Source organism: Cucurbita pepo, chromosome 3 (assembly GCF_057944985.1).
Source record: "Cucurbita pepo subsp. pepo isolate OVF chromosome 3, ASM5794498v1, whole genome shotgun sequence".
NCBI lineage: Eukaryota > Viridiplantae > Streptophyta > Magnoliopsida > Cucurbitales > Cucurbitaceae > Cucurbita > Cucurbita pepo.
In genome coordinates this window covers 16,112,162-16,138,603 of record NC_141800.1, presented here as the reverse complement: position 1 = coordinate 16,138,603, position 26,442 = coordinate 16,112,162, and the positions used below count along the sequence as shown (strand labels likewise).

The 26,442-nt window shown below is 36.4% G+C and overlaps 6 protein-coding genes across 7 annotated transcripts; 2 read left to right on the top strand and 4 right to left on the bottom strand.

Moving 5' to 3' along the window:
- The first annotated feature begins 1,702 nt into the window (after positions 1–1,702).
- On the top strand, positions 1,703–5,021 carry LOC111791298 (uncharacterized). Of its 2 annotated transcripts, XM_087122100.1 has the most exons (6): positions 1,703–2,178; positions 2,263–2,479; positions 3,116–3,306; positions 3,973–4,184; positions 4,269–4,431; positions 4,666–5,020. In XM_087122100.1, exons 1-3 carry the CDS (start codon positions 1,963–1,965, stop codon positions 3,145–3,147), a joined length of 465 nt encoding a protein of 154 aa, XP_086978226.1. In that variant the 5' UTR covers positions 1,703–1,962; the 3' UTR covers positions 3,148–3,306; positions 3,973–4,184; positions 4,269–4,431; positions 4,666–5,020. The 2 variants fall into 2 exon arrangements, with proteins under 2 accessions (XP_086978226.1, XP_023528352.1); XM_023672584.2 differs by having other exon boundaries at positions 2,263–3,306; positions 4,666–5,021.
- On the bottom strand, positions 3,196–4,481 carry LOC111791297 (aspartic proteinase CDR1-like). Its single transcript, XM_087122199.1, has 2 exons — positions 3,311–4,481; positions 3,196–3,221 (listed from the first exon to the last, which is right to left on the bottom strand). Exons 1-2 carry the CDS (start codon positions 4,479–4,481, stop codon positions 3,196–3,198), a joined length of 1,197 nt encoding a protein of 398 aa, XP_086978325.1.
- An 836-nt stretch (positions 5,022–5,857) lies between the features above and the next one.
- LOC111791760 (uncharacterized) lies at positions 5,858–9,258 on the bottom strand. The gene is made up of 12 exons (XM_023673230.2): positions 9,011–9,258; positions 8,645–8,761; positions 8,395–8,549; positions 8,210–8,303; positions 8,044–8,114; positions 7,850–7,956; positions 7,483–7,604; positions 7,240–7,328; positions 6,949–7,008; positions 6,431–6,532; positions 6,255–6,345; positions 5,858–6,162 (listed from the first exon to the last, which is right to left on the bottom strand). The coding sequence occupies exons 1-11, from the start codon at positions 9,150–9,152 to the stop codon at positions 6,259–6,261; spliced, it is 1,146 nt and encodes a 381-aa protein (XP_023528998.2). The 5' UTR covers positions 9,153–9,258; the 3' UTR covers positions 5,858–6,162; positions 6,255–6,258.
- Positions 9,259–10,165: 907 nt separating this feature from the next.
- On the bottom strand, positions 10,166–14,702 carry LOC111791230 (E3 ubiquitin-protein ligase MIEL1). The gene is made up of 13 exons (XM_023672493.2): positions 14,509–14,702; positions 14,179–14,387; positions 13,950–14,037; positions 13,809–13,865; positions 13,669–13,701; positions 13,468–13,545; positions 13,283–13,326; positions 13,140–13,180; positions 11,903–11,985; positions 11,725–11,816; positions 11,564–11,633; positions 11,408–11,449; positions 10,166–10,568 (listed from the first exon to the last, which is right to left on the bottom strand). The coding sequence occupies exons 2-13, from the start codon at positions 14,226–14,228 to the stop codon at positions 10,443–10,445; spliced, it is 804 nt and encodes a 267-aa protein (XP_023528261.1). The 5' UTR covers positions 14,229–14,387; positions 14,509–14,702; the 3' UTR covers positions 10,166–10,442.
- Positions 14,703–17,275: 2,573 nt separating this feature from the next.
- On the top strand, positions 17,276–19,663 carry LOC111789811 (uncharacterized). Its single transcript, XM_023670510.2, has 3 exons — positions 17,276–18,404; positions 18,704–18,843; positions 19,417–19,663. The coding sequence occupies exons 1-3, from the start codon at positions 17,612–17,614 to the stop codon at positions 19,456–19,458; spliced, it is 975 nt and encodes a 324-aa protein (XP_023526278.2). The 5' UTR covers positions 17,276–17,611; the 3' UTR covers positions 19,459–19,663.
- A 563-nt stretch (positions 19,664–20,226) lies between these two features.
- On the bottom strand, positions 20,227–25,635 carry LOC111790773 (Protein kinase superfamily protein). The gene is made up of 5 exons (XM_023671827.2): positions 25,138–25,635; positions 22,554–22,753; positions 22,290–22,479; positions 21,454–21,845; positions 20,227–21,373 (listed from the first exon to the last, which is right to left on the bottom strand). The coding sequence occupies exons 1-5, from the start codon at positions 25,346–25,348 to the stop codon at positions 20,747–20,749; spliced, it is 1,620 nt and encodes a 539-aa protein (XP_023527595.1). The 5' UTR covers positions 25,349–25,635; the 3' UTR covers positions 20,227–20,746.
- Between the last annotated feature and the right edge of the window lie 807 nt (positions 25,636–26,442).

Below are 26,442 nucleotides of genomic sequence, written 5' to 3'. Positions count from 1 at the left end.
AAATTAATTTGACAATTCAACTAAATCCAACCGGAAAAAAAAAATGAGCTGGGATGAGTTGTGAACTCTATTTGAATTGTTCGGTTATCAACCTAACCAATTTGAAATTTCGAGTTAGTCCAAAAAAAAATTTCAACTCAACCTCGGTACACCCCTCACATTCGTAAATTTTAAAATATAAGAGCTAAATTATAATTTCTAGAAAGTATGAGACATTTGTAAATTTTAAAATATAAGAGCTAAATTATAATTTCTAGAAAGTATGGGTACATTCGTAAATTTTAAAATATAAGAGCTAAATTATAATTTTTAAAAAGTATGGAGACATTCCTAAATTTTAAAATATGAGAGTTAAATTATAATTTCTAGAAAGCATGGGGACATTCGTAAATTTTAAAATATAAGAGCTAAATTATAATTTCTCGAAAGCAAGGGGGACATTCGTAAATTTTAAAATATAAAAGCTAAATTATAATTTTTCGAATGTAGGGGACATTCGTAAATTTTAAAACATAAAAGCTAAATTATAATTTCTAGAAAGTATGGAGACATTCGTAAATTTTAAAATATAAGAGCTAAATTATAATTTCTAAAAAATATGGAGACATTCGTAAATTTTAAAATATAAGAGCTAAATTATAATTTCTCAAAAGCATGGGGGACATTCGTAAATTTTAAAATATAAAAGCTAAATTATAATTTCTCGAAAGTAGGAAGACATTCGTAAATTTTAAAATATAAGAGCTAAATTATAATTTCTCGAAAGCATGGGGGACATTCGTAAATTTTAAAATATAAAAGCTAAATTATAATTTCTCGAAAGTAGGAAGACATTCGTAAATTTTAAAATATAAGAGCTAAATTATAATTTCTCGAAAGCATGGGGGACATTCGTAAATTTTAAAATATAAAAGCTAAATTATAATTTCTCGAAAGTAGGAAGACGTTCGTAAATTTTAAAATATAAGAGCTAAATTATAATTTCTCGAAAGTAGGGGGGACATTCGTAAATTTTAAAATATAAAAGCTAAATTATAATTTCTCGAAAGTAGGAAGACATTCGTAAATTTTAAAATATAAGAGCTAAATTATAATTTCTCGAAAGTAGGGGGGACATTCGTAAATTTTAAAATATAAAAGCTAAATTATAATTTCTCGAAAGTAGGAAGACATTCGTAAATTTTAAAATATAAGAGCTAAATTATAATTTCTCGAAAGTAGGGGGGACATTCGTAAATTTTAAAATATAAAAGCTAAATTATAATTTCTCGAAAGTAGGAAGACATTCGTAAATTTTAAAATATAAGAGCTAAATTATAATTTCTCGAAAGTAGGGGGGACATTCGTAAATTTTAAAATATAAAAGCTAAATTATAATTTCTCGAAAGTAGGAAGACATTCGTAAATTTTAAAATATAAGAGCTAAATTATAATTTCTCAAAAGTAGAGAGACATTTGTAAATTTTAAAATATAAGAACTAAATTATAATTTTTTTTCTAAAAAAAAAGGGAGAAATTCGTAAATTTTAAAATATAAAAATTAAATTATAATTTCTAGAAAATAGGGGACATCTCGTAAATTTTAAAATAAATATAAGAGTTAAATTATAATAGGCGGAAAGTAAAGGGAATAAATGGTGATAAAATAAAAAATGAAGGACGAAAATGAAAAAAGAAAAAAGTAGAATGAAGAAACAGAGAATTGGCGAGTCGAAACTGTAAAATTGGGAGTTGGAATTTTCAATCATGATCTCTTCCTTCGCTCTGCAAAATATTGTTCTAACTGCAACGCATTTCTTCTTCCACTTCAGACCAATCTCTCTCTCTCTCTCTCTCTCTCTCTCTCACGCACATCCTGCAACCCTTTTCATTGCTGCATAAAAGCCCTCATCAATGGCAGAATAAAGGGAGAACGAACAAGAAGACGGCGGAAAGAAGATTGGCAACCTTCTATTTGTAGTAATGGAGGCATGCACCGACTCTGTGGTTTCACTTTTGCCTCACATATTGCCGGTGCATCAGTCTGAAGCTGCTGAAAACAAGGCTTCGACCTCAAGAAAGCGTCGGAGAGCTCTGGAAGCCAACGGCGGTGTACAGAGGAAGGGGAGAGAGAAGAGGAAGGAGATGAGTGAGAGTTTCGATGTTCTTCAATCTCTCGTCCCGAATCTCTCTCCTAAGGTTAGTGGATTTGATTCTCGCTGTAGTGTGTAATCTGGCTACTTCTACATTTTTATAATCCAGTTTTGGTGCTGAAATGATCAGGCTACGAGGGAGACTATTGTTTCCGAGACGATCCAGTTCATCGAGGATCTACAGAAGCAGTTGACGAGGCTGGAAATGGAGAAGAAACCATTGGAATCGGTGACGATGCTTCCTAGTACGAACTCGGATTCACCAGGAGGCGGCGACGGCGGCGTCATCGTCTCGGTCTCCAGCAACATCGTGTTGTTTGGGATTATTTTTGCTTCTGTTCGACGAGGTATGGTGACACAGATTTTAATGGCGTTTGAAAGACACCAGGCTGAAGTTCTAGCAGCGAATGTTGCAGTCAGCCATGGCAATTTAACTTTAACAGTCACAGCTTCTATACATGGATACGTAGAGAACACCATAGAGCAGATTAGAAACGATATCCTAAGCTTAAAGAAGTAATAAACTTCCATTGTTCACGAGATTCTTGCCTTCTTATTTACTACGAGAGGGTTGTTTAATGCTTCTACAGAACTAGAATTTGAAAGAATATAATACCATGGTCATATATCTTTTGGATTTTGATTCAAAATCATGTTATTGAGTAATAATTAACATCGTGTTCTACATCTTTTGATTCTAAATATAACTTTCATCTGGCAAGAAAGCATCCCTGCTCTCTCTACACTGTTCCTTTTTTGTTCAACAATTGTAGAGTAAAGATCGATCAATTGATCTTTACTATGATTATTGGTGCATTAGTGTCCTACCTACCGAGCTAGCTCGAATTGAATTCTATATACTATTATTGAGTCTACATGAATTTCATTTTCTAGTCGGTACTTGTTATCACTAATTTGAACATAGATTCAAACCAAATTATGAATTTGGTCATAAAAATATGTTGTTGCAAGAGATTCCACAGACCCACAGGAGGAAGCACTGTCTAATGGTTAGGAATCAGCACAGTCAACAGGAGCAAAGGAAACAACTTGAGCTTCAAGGTCATACCCAACATGGTAGTTTTGCAGCTGAAAGTTCCCTAATATAGAAACTGGAGATCCAGAGCGCAGAAGGGCAAGGCAGATAATTCCATCATCCTCTATCTTCACAAAGGTACTTCCTACATTAAGAATTAATTCTGCACCATCTAAATGAACTGTAACATCTGGAAATGTCTCCATATCATTTGCATTTGCTGCAAAACACAACTCGAATCTGTTCCTAGGGTCCTCTTTTTTCTGCTGTAAATCTGGTAGTGTAATGAATTTAGCTAGCAAACGATCAAATGCATCTGTTTCAAGACTTGAGTATGTTGTTCCTGAATCTATGATCCACCCATCTCTGACATCATATACATCAAAAACTCCATCCAAGTTGGGATCATCAGCGCCGACGCTGATTCCGAGAACCTTCACATAATAAGCATCTGAATTGGGATATAACAGAGGAGTTTGACCTCCAGAAGTCACAGGTAATGATCCGAAATACATTTTACTTGTTGAGCCTAAATTGAAAGGAACTAAGCAGTAGGAGAATTTCTTGATACCCAATTGAGAAATTAGTGACAGGGGTGTTTGGTTCAAGCCCACACTGCCCATGTAACTCTGCATGCCTCCTGTTAAAGGAGCTTCTGAACAGCCAAAGTTCAAATAGCCAACATCCACATGTTTACCATCTGTGGTATCAAAACTAAAACTATCAGATGAAAGATTTCCACTTGTTTCAGAGTTATCTTCATACACTAATCTATATTTGCACCATCTGTCTGATGAATTGCAGGTCTGGAAGCCAGTTAAGGAATTGCAAACGTTAGAGCCACATGGCTCCATCTCATAGGTGAAGGATTTGGAAGGGAGGAACTTGGTGAATGGGCCTTTTTCTGGCTCACATTGGCTATTGCAGTCTGAGCATTGCACCCAAATAAGACCATTTGATGTGTCTGCAAATCCCATCACTTGACTTGGAGGATTTCCAATGTTGAAACTCATAAGGTACTCACCACCTTCATGAACCAATGTGGGTGAGAGCGACAAATCATTGTCTAATGTATTTTTTGATAACATGTTGTAATACAGATAATTCAGCCGAGACCTAGAACGATGAACGGTCGCCTCGATCTGTGCAGTGTTCGTCATGACATGATCGTAAAATGGTGATAATGGTGAGTCACGGTGAATCAAACGTGCAGTGAAGCCAACTTCTGTCGGTACCATATATCTTGCCGTTGATTCAAAGATGGTAAGCGAAAGGAAGAACATCATGCTTCCAAAACAATGGTTGGGACTCATTTCAGTATCCTAAACTCAAATCATTCCACTAAGTTTACGCTTTATATCAAGAACAATCTTTCATTTCCTTATGTTGATTGGGGTAAGGGGAGACAGTTTGTTAGGTCACACCAATGGGGATCTGAGTTTGTGCAGCTGTAAAAATTCAGGTGGTTCATGATCTTCTTGTGTTTTCCATGTGCAGAGCGTCAAGAACCACGACCCTCCACAATGGTATAATATCGTCCACTTTGAGCATAAGCTCTCGTGACTTTGCTTTGGACTTTCCCAAAAGGCCTCGTACCAATGAAGATGTATTCCTATCTCAGGTGTCATCCCAAGTCTCATGTAACACAGCGTCTCAATGTCTCAATGTCCTGAAAAAGAAGGGTTCTTTTGAACTCCCAACTAGGTACGTTCTTCACTGGTTTAATCTATACGTTCATCTCTACGCCAATATTTTGTAGATTACTGAGCATGGTATGAAACTTGTGTCTATTTAAGCTTTGAACTATGGATTTGGACTTTCTAATTTGCAAATTGACCTGTTTTGGAATATTTGTTCATTGTTATATTGGTAGAATTTGATCTTGAGATCAATATTTTAATTCTTGATTCTAGCCACATACCCCTCACAATTATCTCTAGAATTTGTACATGAATTGAATGAATCGAATAGGCCGGTAGACACAAACAAGAAAACCGAGAATTAATAGATACAAATTGAAAATTTTAAAGACTTACATTGAACACAAAATTAAAATTTTAGGAATCTATTAAATATTTTTTAAAGTTCAGAAGGTAAATTGGTACCAACATAAAAATTGAGAGACCAAACTTATAATTTATCATTCATGTAAAGAAATGTAGGATTGGATTGAAATTCATCGATGGAGAACAATGAATGTTTAGGGAGCAATGGCTTCCATTTATACCAAGATGGAAGGGACCTCGCGGGAAAAATATCTCGAGCCAATAAAGAGAACTTAAGCTCATTGTTCCATTTTTGAAACATTTATGCTAGGGAGTGAATTTTTTTCCCTTTTATGCTTGTATTCAAATTTAGAATATTGAATTAATCAAAATTAGTATTAATAAACAATTTTAATTAGACAATTCATTATAAATATTTAAAAATAGGATTTGTACTAAAGTTTACTAATTAATATACGAATTTAAAACATTAATACCATTTTTAGTTCAACAAAAATATTAATAAATACTTCATTACACAAATTAAAAACATTTTTTTATAAAACAAAAATGAATAAAGTAATTATTTTAACAAGTCAATTAATTATCATTAATTTAGTATCAAATTTTGATATTATAAATTTACAAAATTTATTGGAGGAAACCCCTTAATACCTCTAAATTATGCCTTAATTACCCGTAAATAGAAAATCTAAATTGATTCTTAAAGAAAATTAGGGGTTTTAGTGATACAAGAATTGAGAGAGATCTGAATACAATACAAAAATATAGTAATTGACAACAACGCCTAGTGTTATGCCTATAAATCTACTGATGCAAAAATAAACCAGAGCAGAGGCATTAAGGAGCAGAGTTGGTTTATTTGCTGAAACTCAAAAAAAGTAAAGATGAACCACCTTGCTATCTTTTGTGTTGTCTCGAGTCACTCTCCCTCGAACCACAGCGTTTCTACGTCTCGGTAAAAAATGAACTTTGCTCAACCTCCCAACTGGATTCAGCTCAATCATATCATATCCCTCATTACAAAACAATTTTCAAATCGTGATGAAACTTCATCAGAAATCGAGTCATGTTCTTTACCGATTTAGATGTTTACGTTCACCTCAACTCCACCGTTTTGTAGATTACTGAGCATTGTAGAAATATATGATTTAAGATCTGCATCAAATTCCTGAGAAACAGAACATGGTGTAAATGTTAGCATGTTTCCGACGAATAATGAAGCAAATGAATATATCATGAGTAAAATATTAGACCTCCTGGTGAGCTTCTTTTTGGTGTTTCCTAACTTGTGCAGGCCACTCATTGACCATCTGTTGAATCTCGGTCATAAATCCCGACTTAGAATCCGATAAGGCCTGGCATTGGAAAAAAAACAGAACGAGATAAGAAGACTCTTAAGACTCAATTATCAGCTTTGTCTCTTCTTTTTTTTTTTTTTTTTGTCTCCTATCCATGGGTGTCGACAATTAACCAAACACAAATGAATATGATGCATAGAACCTTTCAACGAGATAGTGCCTTTTCAACTCTCTCAAAATGGAATCTATTTCAAACATATATGTCATGGTTCTTTACTTCGACAGTGTACAAATATCTAAATTTTCCATTTTTAGATACTTTTTCAGACCTATTGTCGATACTAAGTATAAGTAGCCGCCAAAATTTGTATCCATTTTTTGTGATATTATGCATGGATCAGCTATAACATGGCGAAACACGGACGTCTAAAGCTGATAAAGACTTGTTCATAAGAGAAAAGAGCAGCAACCACCTGATAAATTTCATGAAGGAGAGCAGCAGCTTCCTCAGGCTTACGTTCTAATAGAAGACCCTGAAAATGAACAAAAAGAAAATCAAGTGTGTATGGCATGACTGTTGAGAATTTTTATCAGCAATCACCTGATTATTCTTTTTTTTTTTTTCTTCTTTTTTTTTTTTTTCCTTGAATAAAAGAATAGTGAAACACTTGTTATATAAGCACTTTGGAAAACTAGAACCACATGGCTTCAAATAATTTTACAATTGAATGCAACAAATTCGCAGATGCTGTGAATTTCATTACCTTAGCACGTGAAAATGCAGTTCCAAGACTATGTTGCTTCATTGTTTCAGATCTCATCCTATCGAATTTCCATAGACAATCAACATCTCCTATGCAAAGGAAGTTTTGGAGATTGATAAGAAACTATTTAGTATAGTGAAAATAGTGTCCAAAGTACTTGGAAAAGTTGGTCACAATGATTTATGCATACCAAGGTTTAAAAATATGCAAACAACCAAAACATTGAATAACTAACGTGGCTACCTATTTTGGAAGCAAATCTCATTAACGTCTCAAAAGATGTTCGACGAAATTTTACTCCAGCCTTGAAGAATTTTTTGAAGTATTTGGAAAGCAACTCCCAATCATCAGCATTATAACAAATCCTGCAAAGGATCAATACAACACAGACTTTCAATCTTACAACGAATAATGCAGGACATACATGACACAACTCATAGCTTCAGATTGCAAAGAAGAAAACTATGTTATTTCGATCGAAACAGATGCACAAATCACAAGTCAAGTATATTAATGCTAGATTATTTGTGGAAGACATATAAGATAATCGAGCTCAATCAAACAAACCTGATTGTAAATGTCATGAGAATAACAAAATAAAATTACATACCTGAAAACAATATCTGCAGTACCAGGTTGTAGTGGCAATTTATTCCTTCTTATAAGTGTCACAACTTCAGCCATGAGTTTGAGATCATTGTGTTCTTCGGCATATGCCTGAATGGGAAGACAACAAGTAGATAAACAAATCAAAAACTGAAAGCTCTACAATAAATATGATAGTATTAAATATATGATTAAGACCAGTAAATGGTGAGCAGATGCAACACTAGGCGTCAATCCATTCACATTATGAACCCACAGGGTCTTCTTTCCTGCGCACGAGAAAGAATATAGTGTAAACCAATTGGCGATGCTAAAATGTAGATTCAGCAACCAAGCTTGAAAGGAATGGATGTTTATGGCATACCAAAATGAAGGGCACCAGCCCGTATGCATGCTTTGGTGATCTCTTGGCAAAGATGAGAATTATAATTATCATGAATACGAAGATTTGATAGCCTCTACAACCAACCAAAACCAAATGGGCAAATTAAAAAAGTGATCTCAGAAGGAAACATAATAATAAGAGTGTGAGAGCTAAGAGAGACTAACAAATATCCGCAGCCTTTTCAAAATGCCAAATAGAAGCTGAATATCCTCGTAGGTTTTACAATTTTCGATCAATGACCACATCCAAGCATTGGGAGGCATGCTTCTTTTAACCTCTACAGATTCAAGCATTTTATCATGTATTTCCTTGGCAGTGGCTACACAAAACAGAATAAAATCCTGTTACATAATTTCCGAAATTATACCAAACAAACCCGAAAACCAGCAGAATCAAGGAGAGCAAAAGAACAACCTATAGCGGTGCCCTCAGCAGCATATGCCTCTGATGAGAAAGAAGCATTAGGCATCGAGAGGTACATGGGAATGGAACAGTCTTGTGTCATTGATGAACAGCATTGCTGAGCTATGCCTGTTCATTTCATTGTCAAATAATGAACCTCAAATTTCAGTTTCGAGCATTCCAAGCATTAGAAACTCCCCTCCTCCCATTTCCTAACCATACTACTTCAAATAACCAGAAAATTTGACCTAAACAACATAAATCCCGATACGCTTCCAGTAATTTTCAGCTCATAGACTTCCAAATGGACGAAATGAAACAGGAAAGATGACACAAGTAAGACGCAGCATTGAAGATTACAAAAGCTAAAACAATTACCAGAGATAGTCCGCCATTGATGAAAAGCTCGACGATCCTCGTTTACAGGAAAATTCGAAACAAGAAATCGATCGAACTGGAGAAATATGGAAGAAGATTGGAGAAGGTTGGAGAGCCTACGAGCGCTCGAGACGACTTGCATTTCAACAAAGATGTGAAGAGCGGGAAGATTGAATCGGGTCTGCGATGGAACTCGGCTAGCGACGAAGATGAAAGCCAAACCCAGGGAAATCGATTTGATGAGGGTTTTGCAGGAATTGCTCGTCTACAAATCACCCCACGTTTCTACCGTGCGACCTCGCCCCCAACTTAATTATTATTTTAACCACTTTAAAATTTAATTAATTATTTATCTTAAATTTAAATGGCCTAATCTATAAATTTCAATTTAGTCTATAATATTTAGAATTATTTTATATATATATATATATATATATGCATACAAAGTTCTTAAATTTTAAGTTTTTTAAATTTTAAATTTTAAATTTTATTAAATATATTTTAAATTTTTGTTTATAATAGAATAGTCATTTATAAAAGATTTCAAATTCATTAAAAGTTCGATGATTTATTTAGACATATTTATTAAATAAATAAAAAGCGTAAGAATCTAATTAACCTAAAAGATTTTAAATCTAATTATCATAAGCTCATTTTCTTACCGAGTCCAAATCAAATTAATGAGACAAGTTTAATATGCGTTAATTTTATCTTTGAAAATAATTTTAAAATGGTTAAAATTACTTTTGTCATATCTAAAACAACTCTAAAAAGTGATTATGATCTTTTAAAATTAATTTTGTGCTACGAAAATAACATTTAAAATTACAAAATCAAATATTAAATATGTAAAAATAATTTCAAACTAGTTAACTATTTCAACTTTGCACTACCACAGTCACTTACCTAAAATTTAACATCCTACGAATTTTCTTAGTACTTAAATGTTGTAGGATCAGGTAGGTAAACTCATAAGATAGTCGAAGTACGTGCGTGCATGCATGCATATATATATATATTATATATATATATATCAAAATTACCCCAAACATGCCATACCCATAACATGAACCTAAAGAACCTCTTGCTTATAAACCAGAAGAGCAAAAGAAATGATCAGCAAGAAAGAACAAAAGCAATGGAAGGAGAGAGATGTGTCTGAATGCGGTATATATCATATTATAACAACAAGGAAAAAGGAAGATATTCACTGAAGTTGGTATCTTAGATGGACATAATAATAATAATATGCTTACAAATTCATTTCCCCATGCATTCTTTCTTGCATACCTGGGTTTCTTTTAAGACTCCACCAATGGAGGAAGAATCACAAATGCAATCTTTGAAGTTGAATTAAGGAAGACAATACTGATACAGAAGCCACAACCAAACCCCCTTCACATGCTTCTTCTTTTGAAGATATAAGAATCTATCACTGTGGGAGAACTGGAGGAGCAATGGCGCGCGTGTTGTACGATTGGCAGTGGCAGCATTTCTGCCCGATTATATGAAAGTACACTTCGGTCGTGTCGTTGCAGTCGTTACACAATATCCAGACCTGCAAATCGTAAACACGTAAACATAATTTTCTCCTTCTATCTTCATGAAACTTTCTTGGGATTGAAGAAAAAAGATTCAAGTACAGGAGAAATCACATAAGATAAGCACGAGCCCGCCTGATAGCCAGACAAAAGCGTGTGGTAGCAGAGAAAACCGACCGAGACACTAGAAATTTTCACAGTGCAGGGTGTTTCTTGCATCATTGGTTCATAATAAAATGTTTATAACAAGCCAACATTGAGGGAATGTAAAAGATAATGTCAAGAAATCATCTAATGAAGTTGGCTAATTCACCATTGATGTGAGATCCTAGGTTGGTTGGAGAGAGGAACAAAATATTTCTTATAAGAGTATGGAAAACTCTCCCTAGCAAATGCGTTTTAAAACCGTGTAGCTGACGGCAATACGTAATGGGCTAAAGCGGACAAAATCTGTTAGTGGTGGGCTTGGGCTGTTACAAATGGCATCAGACTCAGACACCGGGCGGTGTGTCAGCGAGAACGTTGGGTTCCCAAGGGTGGGTGTGGATTGCAAGATCCCACATCAGTTGGAGAGGGAAACAAAATATTCATTATAAGGGTGAGGAAATCTCTCCCTAGCAGACGCGTTTTAAGACCGTGAGACTGAAAGTGATACGTAACGGGCTAGAGCGAACAATATTTGCTAGTGGTGGGTTTGAGATGTTAAAATTGAGGAATCTAATGTTTTCCCCAAAACTATTCTAGTAAATGTAAAGACATAAGCGGTAACACATATATATTCAATAAAGAGATCAGAGATTCGGGTCTCCCTAATAGAACTCCACGAGCTAAAGATGGTAAAAAAATGGCAAAAAACCTTTTTGTGACGATATTCCTCCGGCATGACTGTTGCTTCAATCTAAACAACACACAGCAGAGAAAATATTACAAGTCAAGATATGTTTAACAAAGGATAGTGCCTATGCCTGATTTCTCTTTACTAAATAGACTAATTGTGCTTCTTTATAGTTACCTCCTCGTCTAATTGTTTCCATGCTTTGGACATGTCAGTAACTGACTTGGAGCAAATGGGACAACAGTATCTGGGTTATGGCACAAATTATCATTATACATCTCATGCAAAGACGTTATGGCTTTGAAACGAATGAAACAAAGACGAGCTTTACGACTTACTTATCACGTTTTATCATCTCGAAGTAACATTCACGATGCATCGTATGGCCACATTTCATAACAGCCACATCTTTCAGCGTGTCGAAAAGGAACTGTTAAACACACAGCATGGAGGTGTGAGGATATAAATATGGGAACTCGCTTTTTAAAAAAGAACAGGAAAAGGGTGGGAAAAGACCTCATAACATATTGGACAGTGGTGCTGCATAGAGTTCTCAATACATGAATGATTGTCACGCAAATTAACGGAGTAACATGATCCTTTTAAGAGTATAAGAAAAAAAATTAGCACAAATGACCAGATTCTTTGTACTTGATGACATTTTTACTTGCAGAAAAAGTTAATAGATGGTTTAATGAATCAACTGCAGCAAGAACAGAGAGCTCAATCCAACCCGGAGTGTTAGGAAAATCAAAGAGAGATTGAGTCAAAGTAGAATGCCTAACCCTATAGTTTTGAAGAAAAAAAAAAATAAAAAACATTACACTAACAATCTATACTCTCAGATTGCAATAACATTCATGTAAATCTAAGGAATAAACGGTAACGGCTCAAAAGCCCACTGCTAGCAGATATTGTCCTTTTTGGGCTTTCTCAAAAAGTTTTTAAAATACGTCTACTAGGGAGAGATTTCCACACTCTTACACAGAATGCTTCGTTCCCTCTCCAACCGATGTAGGATTTCACAATCCACCCCCCTTCGAAGCCCAGCATTCTCGCTGGCACTCGTTTCCTTCTCCAATCGATGTGGGACCCTCCAATCCACCCCCCTTTGGGGCCTAACGTCTTTGCTGGCACACCGCCTCGTGTTCACCTCCTTTCAAGGCTCAGCCTCCTCGCTGACACATCGCCTGGTGTCTGGCTTTGATACCATTAGTAACGGTCCAAGCCCACCACTAGCAGATATTGTCCTCTTTGAGTTTTCCCTTTCGGGCTTCCCGCCAAGGTTTTAAAAACACGTATGCTAGGGAGAGGTTTCCACACCCTTATAAAGAATGCTTCGTTCTCCTCTCCAACCGATGTGGGATTTCACATCAACAAAATGACAATCATCAATAAACGGGAGCAGAGCCTACCATTCATCCCATATAGAATCACCTATTATATTTTGCAAATTTGGCTAACACAAGTAGAACAATTTGAAGATCCTATATCAGATTCGAAGAATTGCAAACATTATGAATACCATCAGTTTCTAAGCTCTAGCATACTTCTCAGAGTACATAGCTTAGGCTTTCTACTCTCATGAATAGAAGTTGACTTGTTATGTGGCCAAGATATTAGAATGGTCAGCATAAAATTCAGTCGAACAAACCGTGCATTCACAATATCTGATGAATATAATAACATTAAAAGTATCAACAAACTGACTCAACTGATACTAATAAAAGCCTTAAAGAGTATCAAGATTTACCACACTTCTTGCAATGAAAATAGTTTTCTCGACCGCCAACCCTGTTTACATGAGATCAGTCAGCTCAAACGACCTGATTCAATAACCCCATTAACAGATTAAAAAGGAAAGATTAGAAAAGTTGACAAAGATTCCAAGCTAACCTACAAATCCCACAATCCTCACAGTGGAACTGCCCCTTCTCAATCTGCAGAGAAGCATGGAAACCATGAAGGAAAAAGCAGGCTTACAGACGAAGAACAAACATACAACCACCAATTCTTGCTTGGTTAACTCCAAGTATACACATAATGAGCAAAAAACAAGAAACAAAAATCATAATATTTACATCATCATCAAAGAATTTGCATATTTCACAGAAGTACTCTCCCATATTCACACCACAATTCGTACAAACTCGAGCAACCTGCAAAACGGAGAAGTGAATACAGATTAAGAAAATCACCATAAAGTAAATTAAGGTTTTTACTTAAGTATGGAGATATAAAACTCAAAATACTATAATATGACAGAAGTAACATTGACATACTGGCTGCTCCGTGTCACAAACCGCACAAACGACCTGGTTCAGGTTTGGGAAAAGATATCAATCGACCGCTATTGTACACTTTACACATAAGAGTAAAAATTCAACATAAGGAATGAGATAAAGATCAAAGAAAACCGTACTTGTTTAACGTCAAAACGATTGAGCTCATGACGATCAAAGGGTCTGCTCATCACACTCTAATGCATCAACAACAGAGAATGAAATACATAAGTAAGAGTAAACGAGAAAGTTAAGAACATCAACCAACAGCAAGAACAAACCGTAGCCTCGTTATGACAATGGCGACAGGGGTAGATCTCATTACAGCAAGAGGCTCGAATCCTACATCTCCTACGGTAATGCTGGCATCTATAAACAAGAACCCACAAATTAAAACAGAACACAAATCGAAAACCCCCAGTTCAGCATCTGCAAATAGAGCATCAAAAGAACGAAAACATGAACAAAAAGAAGCAAATAAAAAAAAGGAATGGAGATTTGGGGTTTTACCCATAACCCATCTTCCCAAAATCAAGACGATCATCAGCTGAGACTTCCATGAAAGCTCAGGCGGATAGGGAAGAGAGGCGACGGAAGAGTTTCTTAAAAGGGAAAGAAGGGCTGGTTGGTTGTCGCTTCAATATCCCCCAAAAAGGAAATGCCAAGAATGGTGGCCCCAGATTTATATCCACCTTCTGCATCTCGATCTGGCAAATTTCCTGCATAAAAAATTAGCAAGATAAAGCGATGCAATAAATTATTGTATATCTAAAAGAATGCCCACTTCCACACAGAGAGAGAGAGGGAATCCGTAAAGGATAAGGTGGGTCGAAGGCTGACATGGGGAGATGAAAAGGGCAGGCGCCGAAATTTTAGCTAATGGGGAATTCAATGAAGGAAAAGAAGAAAGTGTGAAGCCAAGAATCTGATTGGAGCATTTTATCAAACACTTCGAAGGCAATGAGTATTCCATTGTTTCATCACTTTTTCTTTCTTGGAGGAAGAAACTTCTTCTCTTGCCTCACTTGATGGCGAAGGTGGAAGAGACTGTGAATCCCAATGAAATTCAGCTCTGCAAATTTTGGAAGCCATTTCCGTACTAAAATAACCTTTCAACTTACAGTTCCATTTTTCGTCTCAACCTCTGGATTCTTGCTCTCTTGCTCCTCATTTCTCAATTCTAAGCTACTTTTCTACTTATTAATTATTTAAATAATAATTAATAATTAAAATTTCATAAAATTTAAATATTATATATTTATCCTATACACTACATTATTAAAAATTATTAATTACATTAAATATTTTAATTTTTTTAAAAAAGTGAAATTGGGTTTTTTTTCGATGGATCGAGTCAACCCAACCAAAAAATATTAACCCATAGACCCAAATTTTTAATTTTTAAAAAATTCAACCGATAATTCAAACACAAACCCATTCAGATAGTCTAAGTTTATCATATAAACAACTTTATATTAACTTAATAAAAAAATATTTTAAAATTATAAATTTAGTCCGCAAATTAAACTTTAAAAAATGTCTAACCTACCCTTCAAAATTTTAAGAATTAATTGAATTGTTATATAAAAATTAAAATTTAATAACCTCAATTTTGTATTAAATCATGTTTGATATATATATATACATATGTGTGTGTAAATTTATTAATTATATTCTTCCAAAGATTCCACGTGTATTAAAATAAAAAATTAACTTATATGAATTAAATATAATATACAAATAAAAATGACCCATACAAATATTTGAAAACACGAAAAATCAAGAAAAAAAATTGAATCTAAAAACTCAAAAAAAAAAATTAAAAAAAAAGGTTTAGAATAAAAATAATGTTTAAATATTGTTGTTTCTAATTTTTAAGGTTATAAACGTAATTTTATATTAAAAATATGTTTTAAATCGTCTCAATATATATCATACAAATTTGTATTTTCAATTTTATTTATATTTTGTCAATTAATTTAAATAAAATTAGATATCATTTTCCTTTCCCAATACACTAAGAATTGGGTTGAGATATGGAAGGCCCCACGTGGAAAATTATTGCCAAAATAATAATATTCTATTATTTTTTTTATCAATTTTTTATTTATTTTTATAAATTTAATAATATCCGTTGCATTTTCCATACGTTTGAAAAGACTCTAAAATGAAGATGACGAGCTCCTGAAAGAAATCGGGATGAACGACATCTGGGGATGAAATGGTCTTTGTGCATGTAGGTTGGGTTCTTGAGAAAGCATATGTATTATTAACGGGTTTTGTTGAACAACAAAGAACCCGAGATATGTCGAAATTAATGAATTTATAAGGTTAAATATTGCCAAATAAGTAAAGTGAGTGACACGTGGCACACACCCAATTAGAAAGTGACGTGTAGCATATCAGCTGACGTGTGGAACTTCAAGGGTCAAATTGCGTGCATATGACTTACACTCACGTAGTCATATTTGCTGATTATGGCAGCTTATGTGGATGGCGACATGGCACAAGTCGACAAATTAAAATTCGACAGGTGGCAACGTCGTTTCAATCTGACGGCTGGAATTCCAACACGTGGTGTCTACTTGTTTTCCCTACACTTTTTTAATGAATTAATTTAATTAACAATGTTACCACTGCAAACTTTTAACATTATAATATATTGTTTTATTAAGCCTATAAAATCAGCACACATTGCAATAAAAAAAAGGATTCCAAGAGAATAAATCAATAAAAATATAAAATTTATATTATATTTAACCGACTTGCCTCTGGCCAAGTTATTCGGCTAGACCTTGTGAGAATGTTTGATTAATCCACCACACCTAAATGGTGTGAAAGTTATCTTATTTATAATTAAATAAATTAGAAGGATATAGAAATAGTAATACATGGAAATAACAATAAAGAGAAAAATACTTATGTTAATAAGGCAAATATTAGATATTTGTCTTATAATAAAATATCAAATATAATATATATAGTAAATTATAATTTATTACTAAATATCCTTAACACCTTGTCTCTGTTCGGGGTCAAGGTCTCTCAATGCAACGTCGCATCTCATATTGTCATCTCGATCCCCATCGACATGGTCCATATGTCTTGACGCCATTCCGAGTCTCGGGATGTCGTTGGCCATCACAACTCGCTCGGTCATGCTATCGAGTACGGGCCCGTATGTAAAATATCACATATACCATGGTTCATTCCACACATAATGAGCACATTGAACAAAAATTTTAAAGCCCAATAACCGAATTTATAATTTAACCAATTATATATATATATATATATATATATATATATATATATATATATATATATATATATAATTTTAATACGCTACAATTTATATATTTTTAATTTTACAACAATTTAATTTACGTCATTAAAAAGTTAACCTAATTTGAAAGTTTATAAATCCCTAATTAATATATTAATCTATTTAGTGAAAATATTTTGTTTAAATTTTAATGACAATGTTTATAATAAGGACTAAATGGTCATAAATAAAAGTTTATAACTAAGATAGGGACTAAAAAGTAATTTTAAACCTGAAATAGAAGGGAAGGGTAATTTCGGGTATTGAAAAGTTTGGAAATGGAAGGCTTTTGGACGAGTTCGAAAGGGATCCGGAAAATGCTCCATGTTCAACGTTTGAAGCAGAGAGAAAAACGGGACGCCAATGGCTATGGAGAAACAAGCCCTAACAAACCAAATGCCGCTCATGGAATTTCATCTTTCCAACGCGATTATAATTACGAACAAGTATGAACAATCCAACCAACGAATTAATCTCTCGGCTTTGATTTGCTTCCTTCTTTGCTGTCGCTGCTCAATCGATCTCTCCCTGGGCGTTTTTAAGGCGGGAGAGATCTAATTTTATTTTCTTCGAATTTCTTCTTCCTCCGCCACTTCATCCATCAATTTTGCCTCAATAATGGGCTGTGGAGAGTCGAAGCTTGCTGTCGCCACCACCGATGGCGTCCTCCTCCGCAAGAAATCCAGCGCACGATCCAAGAACGGATCCAAAGCTGCTGCTGTTGCCGTTGTGGATGATGTGAAGGCTGCATCAGAGAAAAAAACAGAGAAGATTATCGATGAGGAGAAAATCGATGGCTCTGTGAAGATTGAATCGGAGAAAAAAACAGAGAAGCGAGAGGAAAAGAAGAGCGATGCCGAGAAAATCGTTGGCTCTGTGAAGTTTGAATCCGAGGAGAAGAGCAATGATGTTGTGGCGGAGGTCCAAAATTCGGCGACAGAGGTAGCGAAAACAGAGGAGGTCACCTGTGACGGCGAGAAGAAGGAGAAGGAGGACGGAAACAATGGCGGTGCTATTGAAAAACAGGTCGCCGGAGAAACAAAAGCAGAGAAGGAGAAGGAGAAGGAGAAGGAGGCCATTGTTTCCGGCAGTGGAATTGAAGTAGCACAGGGAACTAAACCTGCCGTGGAACAGCAGTTGGCTGGAGAAGTAGAACAGGGAAATAAACCTGTGGAGAAAAAGCAGGTGGCCGGAGAGGTAGAACAGGGAATTAAACCTGTTGAGGAAAAGCAGTTGGCCGGACAAGTAGAACAGGTAATTAAAACTGTGGATGAAAAGCACTTGCCCATTGAAACGAAGACAGAAAAGAAGGAAGGCGGCGATAATGACGGCAGCAGCAGTGTTGAACAAGTAATCAAACCGGTGGAGGAAAAGCAATTGGCTGAAGAACCCAAAGTAGAGAAGAAAACTGGTCAGTAAACAAATTTCTAACAGCAATTTTATAGCTCTACTGTATATCTAAAATTCTTAACCATTAACGGATCTGCATGGGATAACAATCTAGTTTTTGATCTGGGTTCTAACCTTTCAATTATCTGTCAAGAACTTTAGGTAGCAATTTAAGCATAGGGTATTAAATAGCTAGTATCTTTTCCAAAGGTTGAATTCATATGGTTTATAATTATAACCAAATCGATAACAATAGCAATAACAAATCATTTGATTTCACCCACACAAAGATGTAAAGATTTGTCTGATTTATGTGGACAGGAGAGGCAGTGAAATTGAAAGAAGAAACCCAAGCTAAGAAGGAAGAACCAGCTCCAAAAGTTGAACAAACCCAAGCTAAGAAGGAAGAACCAGCTCCAAAAGTTGAACAAACCCAAATCTCAGCCACTCCAGATGCCAAGGTGAGCTTGCTAATGATTCAGTAACTTGCAAATCTTGTTATTATTGTTACTTAAAAACGAGATAAGTTTAGTAATATGGACTTTCATTTTTAGTATATTTAGACACAAATCTTGAGAAAGTTATTGATATCATGATGATCTGGAAAATAAGGTTTGTAGGTTGTCTACACCATTAGAACTCTCCACAATGGTATGATATTGTTCACTCTGAGCATAAGCTCTCATGGCTTTGCTTTGGGCTTACCCAAAAAGCGTCGTGTATTCCTTAATTATAAACTCATGATCATTCCCTAAATTAGCCGATGTGAGACTTTCATCATCCAACACATACTTCCGATTAAGAAAGTTATTTGATACATGATGATCTGAAAAATAAGGTTTATAGGTTGCCTACACTTGTACTTACAATTGAGAAAGTTATTGATATCATGATAATCTGAAAAATAAGGTTTATATACACGTTTAAACTTTCGATTGAGAAAGTTATTGATATGATGATCGTGTTAGAACGATATGAAAAATAAGGTCTATAGATTGTCTGCAAATTTATGGAACGGGGGCTCGTTAATGCAGGCAAATGCAGCAGGTGAATTGGCAGTGAAGGACTCGAAATAGCACAAAAAAGTGCATTAGAAGGGGCATATGATGGCAGGCAGCTACTGGTAAATGATTTTGAGGCCAAATTGAAAGATGATTGGAGAAATAGTTATATATCTTTACACAGAAACACACACACATATATAAACTAATTTTTAATGTTGTAAAGATTATAGAGTGTTTGATGATGACTTTAATAAGAACTCCGGTGGTTCATTAATAACTTAGTTATCATGATTTAAACAAGAGCCTCTTAATTAAATTTAACTGTTTTAAACACTATTTATTTTGAAAACAAACTTTTACCTTTTGATTGATGCAAAATTATTCAAGTAATTGACATTTTCGAAATTAAATTCCCTCCCGAGAAAAGAATAGGCACAAAAAATCACTGTATTCAACTACTCAATACAGTTGTTCCAAATAACCGTCGTATGTAGACTTGAAATCAGCATTCTTCCGACTTCCTCAAATAATTTCTAGGGAAGGGGAATAGGGTGGTTCAAAATACTCGAACGAGCCACATTGTTCATCCTCATCCGATAATTTTTCAAGATGGGGCAAAAAACGAACCCAACAAAAGACCAACTACAACGTGACCGCTCCTAATGACGACTAGGTAAAAAACCAACCACAACGTGACCGCTCCTAATGACAGCTAGGTACAAGTTCAAAATGTAATTTATAATTACTCTCATACAGCTAACGAGAAAGACCGTACCGACACGGTCACATTGTTCCAACCTCCTCCAATAATTTCGAAAAACCAATTGATACTCAGAGATAAGTAACAACAAAGCTTTGTGTATAAGCCGAAAGCATAACCAATTGATACTCAGAGAGAATCCATATATGAAAGGGATTTGTAAGACTAAGAACAAAGAACTGAACTAATAGCAGCAGCCATAAGTAACAATGGAAAAACCCCACACCAAACTCACTACTTTTTTCACCATGAAATTTTAGACACCTCCAAAATTACACGGTTCAACCACGAACCAACCAACCGACCGACCACGAACCAACCAACCAACCAACCAAACCTATGCTCGACACCTCGTCTCGATTACATTGTCCCTCTTTCGACCTCACCATAGAAGGAAGAACCAGCAGCAGCAGCAGCAACAATACTAAAACTTGGATGCAATTGATACTATAAAAAGAAAATACTTTGTGGGATGGGCTTTGCAAATGGAACATAGATGATGATACCTCTACTTTTGTAATCTCACTCTTTTCCTTTCCTTCCTCTACTCCTCAAAAGATCAACCAAAATGTCACCAACAACCTTGGACCTTCTTCTCTTTCATTCCTGTGAACCATCAAAGCTCCCTTCGGCGTTTGCCCGCTTCCGCTCTCTCCAGTTTTCGCCCCACACTTTTGCTTCAGCCACTGCACGTTCTCTGTTCAGGTCACGGTTCCTCGGCGTTTCCCTACCTCTCCCCGTATATACAGGACTGTCTCGGAGAGATTCTTGTCGTTCTAGCTCATCCAATCCCCATTTTCGACCAGATCCGCCTCCCGTGTCGATTTTGTTCACCTCTGTACCTCCACAACTCAATTCCCTATGGAGGTCTTTCCTTCGGTAGTCCGGTGAGTTTCTGTAGTTCGATGGGGATCCACGCCCTCGTCCACGCTCGTCCGGACTATCCAATCCATCAGATAAACCTCGTCGATCATCTCGAGCTCGCGGAGTCGATCCACCCATTCGATTGCTTTGAGAAGCAGCTGCATTTGGATCATAAGCTTGGGAAGCTAAATATGTCAATGCAGTAACAACATCCCCAATTAGAGGTCTTGTTGCAGCCTGTTCCTGCAAGCACATTGCTGCAACGGCCAATGCCTGATAAAGACCCCGCATGGGATAACGACCTTGCAGCAGTGGATCGGCCATCTTCGGGAACTTTCGACGATCTTTAAAAAGTGGTCGAGCCTGTATACCATTTGAAAGACGAAGCTCGAGTGATTAGTATAAATCGAAATGCACAAAGAACGAAAGTCGAGCATACTCACCCATGCCACGAGATTATGCTCCCCCGGACCTCTAGTATTATCGATCGCCTTACGCCCTGTGATGAGTTCTAGAAAGACGACTCCGAAACTATATACATCTGATTTGAGAGTGAGCTGACCAGTCATAGCATACTCTGGAGCACAATAACCATATGTTCCCATCACTCTCGTCGAGACGTGAGTCTTATCACCAACTGGACCGAGTTTTGCTAGACCGAAATCTGACAGCTTCGGGTGGTAGCCCTCGTCGAGAAGAATATTAGACGACTTCAAGTCTCGATATATAACAGGCGGGTTTGCTTTGTCGTGCAAATACTCCAATCCTTTTGCAGCACCAGCTGCAATCTTCATTCTAATATTCCAATCCAAGGGCTCCTTATCAGGTGGAAGATCTGACAAACAAGTAAAAAAGTAATCAGAAACGAATACCAGAGCTTCACGACATCGCAAGACTCGTAAAGATTTAGTAGAGATTAAGACATACGAAACAACCCGAGATTACAGAAACCAAGAAAGGGTAACAGTCGAGTCCGTGCGTTAATACACCGAGTTTATACGTGTTAGGTTGGTTTAGTTATACCCGATCCCCCACTCTCACTCTACTTATATAACAGCCCAAGCCCACCGCTAGCAGATATTGTCCGCTTTGGACTTTCCCTTCCAGGCTTCCCCTCAAGGTTTTAAAACGCGTCTACTAGAGAGAGGTTTCCACATGTTTATAAAGAATGCTTCGTTCCCCTCTCTGACCGATGTGGGTCGTATAATGCTTCTAGATTTGAAACTTTAAGATTTGTTCCTTCCACAAGACGAAAAGAAAAAGGTAGTAGATATCGAACCGTGCAAATGATCTTCCAACGAACCCAATGGCATGAACTCGTAAACAAGAAGACGTTGATCCCCATCAGCACAATAGCCTATCAAGTTAACAAGATTCGGGTGATGTAACAGGCTAAGCATGAGAACCTCCACCAAAAACTCCCGATTTCCTTGAAGACCGTTACGGTCGAGCTGCTTCACAGCCACTACCTTCATATTACAAGGGGAAGTCATTCAGAACTTAACATATTCGTGTCATAAATTTGCGAGAAATATGATCTAACCTGTCCCGTGCTCTCCAAGCGACCCTTGTAAACCCTTCCGAACCCCCCTTCTCCCAGCAAGCATTCGGATCTGAAGTTCTTCGTGGCTGTAGCGAGCTCCCGAAATGTAAACGTTTGGGCTGCAATATGTGCTGTTGTTCCATCCTTTTGAACCGTTGGCTCCTTCTTAGCATCGGATACACTCTTCGACTTCGATTTATCTGTAAAAACTAGCAACTCAGACATTGTATCAATCCTACAAAGTCTACACCATGGTTCACATAAGTCTACTGAGCTTGATACTTCCATTTCTTGAAATAAAAACAACTCGACCAAGCCCACCGCTATATTGTCCGTTTTGACCCGTTACGTATCGCTCTGAGCCTCACGATTTTAAAACGCGTCTACTAGGGAGAGGTTTCCACACACTTATAAAGAATGTTTTGTTCCCCTCTCCAACCGATCCTTACGTTCGCCATCAGCCTCACGGTTTTAAAATGCGTCTACTAGGGAGAGGTTTCCACACTCTTATAAAGAATGTTTCGTTCCCCTCTCCAACTGATCCTTACGTACGCCTTCAGCCTCACAATTTTAAAATATGTCTACTAGGGAGAGGTTTCCACACCCTTATAAAGAATGTTTCGTTTCCCTCTCCAACCGATCCTTACGTATTGCCGTCAGCCTCACGGATTTAAAACGCGTCTACTAGGGAGAGGTTTCCACACCCTTATAAAGAATGATTCATTCCCCTCTCGAACCGATCCTTACGTATCACCTTCAACCTCACGGTTTTAAAACGCGTCTACTAGGGAGAGGTTTCCACACCCTTATAAAGAATGTTTTGTTTCCCTCTCTAACCGATCCTTGCGTATCACCTTCAGCCTCACGGTTTTAAAACGTGTGTACTAGGGAGGGGTTTCCACACCCTTATAAAGAATGATTCATTCCCCTCTCGAACCGATCCTTACGTATCACCTTCAACCTCACGGTTTTAAAACACGTCTACTAAGGAGAGGTTTCCACACCCTTATAAAGAATGTTTTGTTTCCCTCTCTAACCGATCCTTGCGTATCACCTTCAGCCTCACGGTTTTGAAACGTGTCTACTAGGGAGACGTTTCCACATCCTTATAAGGAATGCTTCGTTCCCCACTCCAACCGACGCGGGATCTCACAAAATCACAAGAAATTGTAAACCGTTAACGAGTTAACTAAGCTTATCCAACTCACAAGGGAACACACATTTCGACCCTTCATAGTTCTTTAAGCATTTCCATGAAGAACACTCCTTAATCCACACAATTCCTTCCAACAGAGTCAAAAGCTTCACAAAACATCACAAATCCAAACCTATTGAGTTGTGCACACATATCCTAAAACAATAGCGTCAGCTAGAGAGAGGTTTCCACACCCTTATAAACAATGTTTCACTCCCCTCTCCAACCAATCATTACATATCGCCTTCAGCCTCACGGTTTCAAAACGCATCTACTAGGAGGAGGTTTCCACACCCTTATAAGGAATGTTTCGCTTCCCTCTCCAACCAATCCTTACATATTGCCTTTAGCCTCACGGTTTTAAAACGTGTCTACTAGGAAGAGGTTTCCACACCCTTATAAACAATGTTTCGCTCCCCTCTCCAACCAATCCTTACATATCGCCTTCAGCCTCACGGTTTCAAAACGCATCTACTAGGAGGAGGTTTCCACACCCTTATAAGGAATGTTTCGCTTCCCTCTCCAACCAATCCTTACATATTGCCTTTAGCCTCACGGTTTTAAAACGTGTCTACTAGGAAGAGGTTTTCACACCCTTATAAACAATGTTTCGCTCCCCTCTCCAACCAATCCTTACATATCGCCTTCAGCCTCACGGTTTCAAAACGCGTCTACTAGGAAGATGTTTCCACACCCTTATAAGGAATGTTTCGCTCCCCTCTCCAACCAATCCTTACATATCGCTTTCAGCCTCACGGTTTCAAAACGCATCTACTAGGAAGAGGTTTCCACACCCTTATAAACAATGTTCCGCTCCCCCTCTCCAACCAATCCTTACATATCGCCTTCAGCCTCACAGTTTCAAAACGCGTCTACTAAGAAGACGTTTCCACACCCTTATAAGAAACATTTCATTCCCCCTCCAACCGAAGCGGGATCTCACAAAATCACAAGAAATCATGAACCATTAACGAGTTAACTAAGCTTATCCAACTCACAAATGAACACACATTTTGACCCATCATAGTTCTTCAACCATTTCCATAAAAAAAACACTCCCTAATCCACACAATTCCTTCCAACAGAGTCAAAAACATTACAAAACACATCACAAAACCATCCTCAGACATGAAAAAAACACAGAAATCACCACATAGAACACAATGAGGAAGCTAACAAAACAGCACAAAGATACCTAAGGTCCCAAGAACACAAACACAATTCAAAAGAAACCCACCCAATTATTCAGATCAAAACAACACAAAATTCCCCCAAAAAAACCTATCAACAACGAAAACTCAATGAACAAGCTCTACTAACAAGGAAAAGAAACAAAACCCTACAGAATTAACCACAGAAAATGAAAGAATCCGCCATTGATTTAATCACCTGAGCTCACTCTGGTAACATGGTGAGACTGAGCAGCAGAGCCATCCTTAGCTGAATCCTTCTTAGTAGCATCCTTTACGCCATTACCGTCTTCATCGGAGGATCCAAAACAAGGAAAACACCCACCCATAATCAAATGAAAACAACCAAAAACAACAACAAACAAAGAAACCCCAGTAGAACAAACCCAATTACAGACCCAAACTAACATAAACACAAACAATTCATAATCATCCAACCCCTAAAACCGCGCCTCTTCCTCAACTTCTGAGACAAACCCATCTCCAAATTGCCATGAAAACCCCTTTTCTTGGTCTTAATCGCTATCAAACTCAAGAATTCGGAGTACCCATTACAGGGAAAGATCGCAACCAACACGGCCGAGGAGCAGATCACCAAATCGAAGAAGAAACTGACATCCTGCAAGAGTGGGAAGGTAAAGAAAAAGGAATGTGAATGTGAAATTTCTTTTTTTAATTTTTAATTTTTTAAAAAAAGGACAGTCGATTAAGTAGAGAATAAGATATTTATATGGCCATTGAATTGGAAGACCAAATCTGGGTGCAATTAATTTCTTAATTGCAAATCGTTAAGGAATTTAAGTAGTGAACAAATTTTAATTTCTGCCCCTTTGGGCCTCCGGGGAAAAAATAAATTAAAAATAAATAAATAAATAAATAAATAAATTTACGGCCAGTGGCAGAAGGGATCGGTAATAATAATCATCGCGGTCGGAGGGAGTGGGTCCCACGGCGGAGGGAATTGTGATGGATATTCTTAAACACATGTTTTAAATCCCATTTTATTGCCTTCTTATTATCCAATACTAACGCAATCTCCATTTGTGGCTTTCCTATATTATAATATTTTTATATTTTATCTACATTTTTTTAATTCCTATATATATAATATAATATAATATAATATTTCCATCGTAACCGTAGCTCAATGGATAAGACGTTAATTACCATAATATCATGGCGGTTCATCCAATTATCACTCTACAATAGATAAAACGGTATATATATATATATAATATAGTTCAAATTAGGAGCGTTTATAGGTTGAATTGGGTCGGGTTGCATTTTTTTACTTAACTAAATTATTGGGATGGTAAAATTTTTCAATCCAAATAAATTTTATTAAATAATAATTTTAGTCTAACCGAGACATAATATAATCAATTAAGTTGGTTCTGATGGTTCGAGTTAAATTTTTTAATAAAAATAAAATGTTAATACGTAAAATATTTATTTATTTATTTTAAGTTAGCATTATTTATATATATATATATCTTGCTTTGTT